This window comes from Euphorbia lathyris, chromosome 4, assembly GCF_963576675.1.
Source record: "Euphorbia lathyris chromosome 4, ddEupLath1.1, whole genome shotgun sequence".
In the NCBI taxonomy this organism is placed as follows: domain Eukaryota; kingdom Viridiplantae; phylum Streptophyta; class Magnoliopsida; order Malpighiales; family Euphorbiaceae; genus Euphorbia; species Euphorbia lathyris.
In genome coordinates this window covers 40,260,752-40,269,345 of record NC_088913.1, presented here as the reverse complement: position 1 = coordinate 40,269,345, position 8,594 = coordinate 40,260,752, and the positions used below count along the sequence as shown (strand labels likewise).

At 34.5% G+C, this 8,594-nt stretch overlaps 1 protein-coding gene across 1 annotated transcript; it reads right to left on the bottom strand.

Moving 5' to 3' along the window:
• Nucleotides 1–327: 327 nt before the first annotated feature.
• Nucleotides 328–8,367, bottom strand: LOC136226443 (uncharacterized protein At4g06598). Its single transcript, XM_066014929.1, has 5 exons — nucleotides 8,103–8,367; nucleotides 5,662–6,397; nucleotides 3,589–3,664; nucleotides 3,355–3,481; nucleotides 328–1,084 (listed from the first exon to the last, which is right to left on the bottom strand). Exons 2-5 carry the CDS (start codon nucleotides 6,375–6,377, stop codon nucleotides 879–881), a joined length of 1,125 nt encoding a protein of 374 aa, XP_065871001.1. The 5' UTR covers nucleotides 6,378–6,397; nucleotides 8,103–8,367; the 3' UTR covers nucleotides 328–878.
• Between the last annotated feature and the right edge of the window lie 227 nt (nucleotides 8,368–8,594).

Below are 8,594 nucleotides of genomic sequence, written 5' to 3'. Positions count from 1 at the left end.
ACCCGATTATCTGAGCTTCAGCTCTTCGTTTTGCAAGGGATATTGCTGAAGCTGATTTATATAAATGAAGGTCTTGGTTTAAAAAAAGAAAACATTAGAGGCAAATGTGGACCTCATCCCTTAAAAAAAGCTGTTTTTTCTATTTCCAGAAAATTTTCCAGTTACTATTTTGACTCTTTTTTCTAATCCAAAAAATAAGAATACCATTAGTAAAATAAACATACAAGGAAGGGAAAAATAAGATCACAAAATAAAAGAAACTTACATATAGCAAGAGTTAAATGAACAAAAAATGCATAATAAAACAGCTTTTAGCTACCATCCAAATAAGCAAAGCAAAGTAGTAAATTTTTCATTGAATAGATTTTACAATAAAGCATTTGTGTTGAATAATGCCAGCCATTACAAATATTCAACAATCCATCCTTCACTACAATTTGAGTACACCAAAATGCCAACAACTTCTATAGATCCTTCACTACATTTCACTCCACCAAAAATAGATTAGAGAGCTGGAGCACCCAAATTTTAATTACTTCAACATACACAAGGGGCCAAAATATGGAACCTCTTTTATACTTACCACCTCAGGTGAGTCGAGTCATCTTGTCCGAAAAATAATATGATTTTTCAGTATCGACTACCAGGTGCCGTCATGTGGAGAGAGAGATATTCAGTTACCAAGTGGAAAAAAGGGGCAATAAAACAGTAGAAGAAAAAACAACATGTGCAAATCAGGCAGAGAGATAGGATCAATGCTGGATTAACTCAGCTTAATCCCACTCCAAGGAGAAAATAATGATGGTTAATGTATGGAAGCCCAAGGGAAAAGACGGAAAACACTGGCAACAGTTTCTCAGGTTAATTCATATATGTATCTAAGTGCGAAGCGGACCTGTCACAGGATCACGGCCACTATTGGTTTCCTTATGTTTCAAGGACATATTTGAAAACTGGGATTCAAAGTCCCTGCTCTTACTTCGGCGATGACTGGAAGATGGTTGCGGTTGCTGCTGTTGATGTTGCTGCTGCTGATACAACGCTCGTAACCTTCCAATCTCCCTCTCCAAAACTTCATGCTCCACTGCAAACACATCTCACAACTTCAGAACTTGTGAAATTAAGAAGGGGAAAATATAAATTTCATTATAACAGCATATTATGCAGGTTCTGTCATGCCAGGTGATGCCTGACACGGCTATGCCTTCCTAAAGGGAACGGGACAGAAGACAAATCCCGTAACATGTGTGTACACATGTATAAATTTATATATCCATGAAAAATGGATAACCAACTATAGGGTCACTCATTCAGAAGCAAAAGATTAATTTGCTCAATCTGAAGAACAATGAAGGTTGGCTCTTTGATCAGTCAAAACAACCAGTAACTTGTGCAAAACCAACCAAATAGCTCTTCCATTATAAGTTCTGTGAGCTAAATGATACAAAGCTCAAAACAGTAACTGCATAAAGGTATTATAACAACTTTCTTATGCTAAGATGTCAAGTTTCAAGCCTAGAACTACCCTACTGTTGACGGTATCTTACTCAATACTACTTGAGATAAAGCCTCTTCCAAATGTCAATGCAAAGAAATCTCTATCTTTAAGAGAGCATTTTTTAAGGATATCAACAAGTACAACAAAGAGAACCTTCCACCAGAACAAAATTCCACACATCGTTTACGAACTTCATGAAACGTTTTTTCCAGTACTCATTTCATACTGAAACTTCCCATTACAGGCTAGCTAGATCAGTTGCAGAAAGTTAAAAGGAATTCCATTTACGCCAAATGGATATTCTCTAAATGTTTAATCTTTTACTAAACCAGTCATCTAGCCATCGTTCCCAAACTGCTCCAGTGTGTCCAGTTCAAAAGATATGCTCACTATGCAATCCTTCTGACCACATTTTCTCTCTAATTGTCCAATACCACCAAGCTTGCACTATGTATGTGCACATATTGACATATCTCCCACTCTCATTCCACTACTTGTATATTTCTGTCGCAGAAATTTTGGTAGATGAAAGGTGAGGAGAATGACAAATCAACTAATCACTAAGGGGGCGTTTGGTTCACGCAAGGGTAACGGAATGGAATCAAGAAAGGGAAACAAGCAGAAAGGAATGGTTATCTGTTCCAAAAAGGGAATGATAACCTGTAATTTTTATATATACATGTCATGCATTAATAAATTAAGGGTAAATAATTTATTAGTCCCCTCCTTTTTACCTAACCCACTGTTTAGTCCCCCTATTTTGAAAAACACATTATAAGATCCCTATCTTTTGTCAATATTAACCCTTTGGTCCTTCTGTCTATTTTTTTCTTGATTTTTAACCGTTAAATTTTGTATAAAAAGACAGACATAAAATAAAAGAATAACATGACCATTTTGTATTTACTATGGCCGTCTTGAAAGCTAAGATATGTCCGGTTAAAAATCTAGAAAAAAACTAGAAGAAGGACCAAATGGTTAATATTGACAAAAGATAGGGACCTTACAATGTGTTTTTCAAAATAGGGGGACTAAACAGTAGGTTACGTAAGGAGGGGACTAATAAATTATTTACCCATAAATTAATCACTTTTAAATATAAAAATTAAAATCAATTATGAAATCAAAAGACACTGAAATAAAGGAAATTAATAAAATTAATCAAAGAAATTGCATAAACATTATACTTTAAAAAGAAAATAATCACTTTAAAATAATTAAAAAATAAATATTAAAATTAAATAATATGGTAAAAGAAAAAATTTGGTCAAAATTATTTTTCAAGGAAAAAAGTAAAAATAAATAAGTACAATGATCAAAAGTGAAATTAGTCTAGGTAAAAAAAGTACAAATAAATAAGCATAAGGACTAAAACGAAAATTAAAAAGTAAAATTTGGTCAAAATATTTTTCGAGGAAAAAAAGTAAAAATATACAAGTCCAGGATCAAAATCAAAGGATAAAAAATGTAAAAATAAATAAGTATATGGATCAAAACAAAAAAATTAAAAAATAAAACAGAGACTAAAGTTGAATTTTATGAGGATGGTGAAAGAGGGGAAAGGGAATGAAACCACTTCTTTCCCTTACCCTTTCCTAAAATCCCCAAAACAAAACAAACGCCCCTAAAATACTTGATTACTTTTAGCAAAAGGGTAACTAGGGTGATTAGGATAAGAAAATGAAGACACGTCACATTCTACATAATCAATAATGACAAACACATTGACAAGTTTCTGCATGAAGCTTCTTATAGTGACTACAAGTTTCCAATGATGAAGTTAAAGGGACAAAACAACACATTGACAATACTTTCACTGCATAGAACTCGTGAAATCCAGAAAAGAAAAAACTTACAGTATTTAATAAGCTGCTCCTGAGCTAAACTTTCTAAGCGTTGCTTAAGGGCTTTATTCTCCATATTAAGAATAAGATTTTGCTGGTTGAGAAACTCAACCTCAGCCGAAACTTCAGATCCTTCAGCCTGTGAAGCAGAAGATTATAAAATTTAGACATTTTTAAACAATAAATGTTTCAAAAACTTCCAAATTAACTCTATAAATCACAAGAGTTGGCTTCTGCAGATCAAACCTGTAAAGCTTGCACATTTCTTTCCAATTCAGCTATGTACTGAAGCTTTCGAACCCGGGAACGTTGAGCAAATTGTCTACATCATATAGCATTTTAAGTCTTAGTATCTCATATATTGATTATTAACTCATGACAACGTATGCAAGACTTTTCAATTCACATATATGTGCCACAATAAAGTTTCCAAAACTATGGACCATAGGCCATGATATCCTATTAAATTTATAGAAGAACAAACCTACAACTTGAGTCATACATATATACAAAGTGTATAAGCATTCTGATGGAAATTGAAAGAAGTTACTTCTCTTGAAAGAATCAGTTGGTACCAGCTATGGGATAAATAGGTTATGTGACACTCTCCTTTCAATTGTAATTTACATAACAATAACTGAAAATGCACTAACCAACACCACCCCACAAGAAAAAGATGCACTTCAAAATAATATTCACCATCTTCTTCCTGGAGCTGAGCCTCTTGAGCAACAAAAAAGAAAGAAAAAAACAGTACGTCTCTAACAGTCAATCAAGAAGTCAAGTTCATCCTTCTCACCCAATAAGAGAGTGCCAGTGTAATGTAAGACAATTGTTGGAGGTACCCCTTGTGCAGAAAACAACCTAGTACCTTATCCAAATCGATGCAAGTTCACTTACCACTTCTAATGAGGGCTGGATTTAGGGTGATAACATTTCCTTGTAAGAGTCCAAGTATTGTATACTTGTAAGAGCTTCAATATAAATCTTAAAAGCTATATATATATGTGGTCTCAGTTTTAAGCTAATCCTGCCTAGCCTTTTAAAGACACTACCATTAAGGACTTGAGTGCTGAACTGACTAATGAGTTCCTTTCTTCTTCACTACTACTTGTTTTTGCACTTCATTCTCTGGGAGTACTATTCTTTCGGATCCAGAGCAGTATCAGGTAACTCACATGAAAAAAAAACATAATAAAGAAAAGATAAATAATGCATTCCACAGGAAAATCCATATGCAAATTTCCATAGTTTTCATCCACATACTATGTGTATCAATTATAATGGAAAAGCAGAAGGGGAGAGACCCGTAGAAGAATCTCAAATCCCCAACATTTGAGCTTATCACCAATATAACTTCCTAGTTTACGACAACAAAGTCTTAAATCATCTTAACAGCCAGCTCTGAACCTCACCCACGTTTCTTTAGCCTTCTGAGTTTGGAGAATACCAATAGTTGCTTCCACCATATTTCAATTCTAACTGCTCGACGACGTTGCTGTCATTGCAACTCCTAACTTCTTTCAATTAATTCTATGTGCTTATCTAAATCTTAACGCAGAAGAGAGAGAGTACACAGAGTGCCATGGTACAATCTGCTATGATATGCGGCCATAAGTGTTGGGTTGTGAAGAAAAGACGTGTAGATTGAGCTCAGCAAATATAAGGATGAGAAGATGGATGTGCACAAAAATGCAAGGAATGGACATATGCATATGAATGTGGAAGAAGCTACTAGAGAGAGAAAGGAGATTGAGATGGTTTAGATAAGTGCACTGTAGATCAGTAAAAGCCCAAGTATAGGTTAAGCATATTACGTTGTGGAAGATAAGCAAGTGAAAGGGAGACCTAAGATGTCACCATGGTAACAAGTGAGGAAAGCCATGGCAATCTTGATATTTCTGAATATGTGACCAAAATCTGGTACAGTGGAGAAAACAGATCAACATAACTCACTCTGAGCATTGTGATTTTTGACTCAAGACATAATTAAGTAAAGTGGCTGAGTTGAACATATTTAGACTAGTATGAGTTTAATTTGCTCATACAACAAGTTTAACCTTCAGAAGTTTTGCCTAATTTCCCTGAGGTAAAATGTCATGCCTTGTGCTTTAAATTTTAAATCATAGTTCATCACGTAGGTTGAAACTTGCAACTCTATAGCAACCGTGCATCAAGTATTATTGGGCAATGAATATGATGAGAAATTGATTGCAGCAGTTGTCTGGGTTAACCATGCTGTATGCAAAAGCAACATGCAAGACGAGAACAGCTTAGAGTAACTTATGAAAAAAAAAACAAGCTTCAAAAAGCACATACTGTTTAGCACGTTTTGTATCCGTCTCTGATGCTGAAGACTTAGCAAGAGGACCATCCTTCCTTTCAGATGAAATTTTTGAATCATGTAGACCTGTTTCAGCTGAATCTTGCTTTTCATTAACTATAGATGGAATCCCATCTCCCTCCTGCAGTACACATGATGCTAAGTTCTGTGAAACAGCATTCTCCCTCGGAGAAGGAAGCCCATTTGGACGGGCTGCAGCATTCAAAGATGAATCCCAAGTCCTATTTTTCTGTTTCATCATACTAATATCAGCATACAGAGACAATTGACGAGCATCTTTCTGATAATCATAGTCTTGAGATCCCCAAGAAGGTATTGCCACCATATTCTTGTATCTATACTCATCCTGTGAGGCGTAATCTAAATTTGACGCATTAGCTACATCTACATAGGCAAATGAGTCACTGGATGAACGTCGATGACCTCCCCTACGAACAGGTGTCTCTGGTTCATTAAGCAGATCATCAAGCCAAGAAGGTTGCTCCTCTATAAGTGTCTCAGAGGATGTTCTTTGGTGATGAGAATTTCCTTCTCGCGGCCTTTGAACAGCTTTTGATCCAATTATACTGTTGGGGACATACTCAACATATGATGGGGAAACACTAGGAAATGGAATTTTGGGAGGAAGCAGTGCATGCTTTCCGGAGTACATAAAATTTCTGACATTTGAAGAACCCTTGGAGTTCGCCATAACTAAAGCAGAACCACTATCTGTCAAAAATATCACAAAAAAAGACAGGAAAAAGAAACAGAAGGTCAATAACAAGGTGAGCTAATACCAAGCGCATAAACAACAATGCTTTAATATTGTTTTCTATAACAAAAACATCATGAGGGTACCCCTCAAAAGAATCCACAAGTAAGATTTACAATACCTAAGATAACTACAAAGAACGGTAGTTATTAGCTCACTGTTATCTTATTCTTTTTCCACAGCAACTAAATCCTACAAATGAACATGCAACACACCATTTCTTTCACCAAAAATTGTTTCTATTTATCAAAGAATTTTGGAGAAATAACATGGCAAATGAAGTTCAACTATGAGATATCAAAACTGAACACACACAGGACCTGTTTAAGCTTATCCATTCTGAATACACTCAAGGAAAGAGATTTCAATTGTTTATTGAACATACACTAGTTGCTCTCTATCTTTGTGATTTTGTTATTCCAACTAAATAAGCATAACTCGGTCCATATGAGGCAATTACAGTAATGACTCGTACAAGAAGCTGTTATCTGTTTCTTTAATCACAAATGCAATGGCATGCTTTTATTCAAATTTGGAGCAAAACAAAACAATGATTGATTTCATTAACAGCACACCACAATATGTTCAAGAATTGAATGTGGTATCAATACTTCCATTTCTATTGGGTCTAGGACTAGGATTTTGCATTTTCCAACTAAATTGATAATGATCAGGAAATTGCAAAAATCACAAGTTAGATTTTCAAGTAAAACCTCACACAAGAAGCTGTTATCTGTTGCTTCAGATCTAAAAATACACTCATGTGCTACCATTCAAATTTGAAGAAGAAAAAAAGTCATTGATTTCATTTGCAGCACTAACATATGTTTAAGAGTTGAAAAATGCATCTTCGTTCTCCTTTCAAAGGCTCTATGAAGAGGATTTTGCATTTTCAACTTTATTGGTAATGATGCTCAGCAAACTCAGTTGGTTTTTAAATACGAAAACACTTTTAGGTTTTTGAATTGTCAATCAGAAATCTTGAAACTAGTATCCTATCGAATTATTCTTTTTAATGCTCATGGCTGCTTTTGTGACTTCAATTTTTTCAAAATCCATCTTCCTTCCTTCCAGAAATTCTGTGATCATTTAGCATCAAGTAAAAGATGGACCTAAACAGTCCCACAAAATAAGTATCTAAGTTTTGTACCAAATATTAACGGAGTATGGGGGAAAGGCTTAACCCAATCTAACAGGGGAAAAAAATCAAAGAAAACGCAAAAGCAATTACAGTTGGAGGTTCATATAGCCGTTAAGCAAGAAACGAATGTGAAAACCAATACAAGAAAGGAAAATAAGTCGAGTAAAAAAGTCATATCTATTCAGCACCATGCAAAAGTAAAGGAAAAGAACCCACAATTGAAAATCGGAATTTCTGTAATTTCCCACATTTTCCCAGCAACCAAACAAGAGGAAGAAGATGGAAATACCCAAAATCAGGCGTGAAAAGAAGCATGTATTATGCAAAAGGGAAACAAGAGGCGGATAAAAATAGAGAAGAAAACTAGGGATTTAATTATATCAATATATAGCAATGTACGATAAAAAAGGGGTATCCCAAATTAGAATCTGAGCTGATTTTGAACAAATGAGGAACAGATTCGTTGAAAAACAAAATGTTATTTGGTCCAGAAAACACAGAGGAAGAAGAAAAGTGTGTACCTTTTTAGAATTGATGAATTGAGATCTGGGAATGCAATTAGAAAAGGAGAAGAATCGAATGAACAGTTTGCTCCCTTTCTCTCTTCTTTATTAGGGTTTCTGTTTGTGTTTCCTTCCTCTTCCCCCAGTGTGTGAATTTCTCTCTCTTCTCGATGAAGACTTGAGGTTGAAAATGGACTTAATTGAAAAAAAAATCATTAAAACCTCATTTTATTTTCCTTATAAACTATGAAACGAAGCTTCTCTTTTTCTTTTTTTCATCAATTTAACCCTTTCCATGTGCATCACAGTTAAGCATTATATATTATAATATTAATAAAGAAATAAAGATTTTATGGTAAAATTAGATTATTTAAAGAGAATATTAAATATTAATGGGTAGTTGTTACCCTTTTTAGAACTAATAGAGGGGAATATTCAATAATAAAAATGTATTAGTTTATTTTTTACGATTAAAAAAAAAGGATGATAGAAATGGTGGTCCAAATGGAA

What these genes read in the sequence shown, in the direction of transcription:
- LOC136226443 (XM_066014929.1), bottom strand. Translation starts at nt 6,377, where the DNA reads ATGGCGAACTCCAAGGGTTCTTCAAATGTCAGAAATTTTATGTACTCC. An exon ending in GATACAAAACGTGCTAAACA is followed by an intron (nt 3,665 to 5,661) that starts GTATGTGCTTTT and finishes TATATGATGTAG; the next exon opens with ACAATTTGCTCAACGTTCCC. An exon ending in GGAGCAGCTTATTAAATACT is followed by an intron (nt 1,085 to 3,354) that starts GTAAGTTTTTTC and finishes ATGTGTTTGCAG; the next exon opens with TGGAGCATGAAGTTTTGGAG.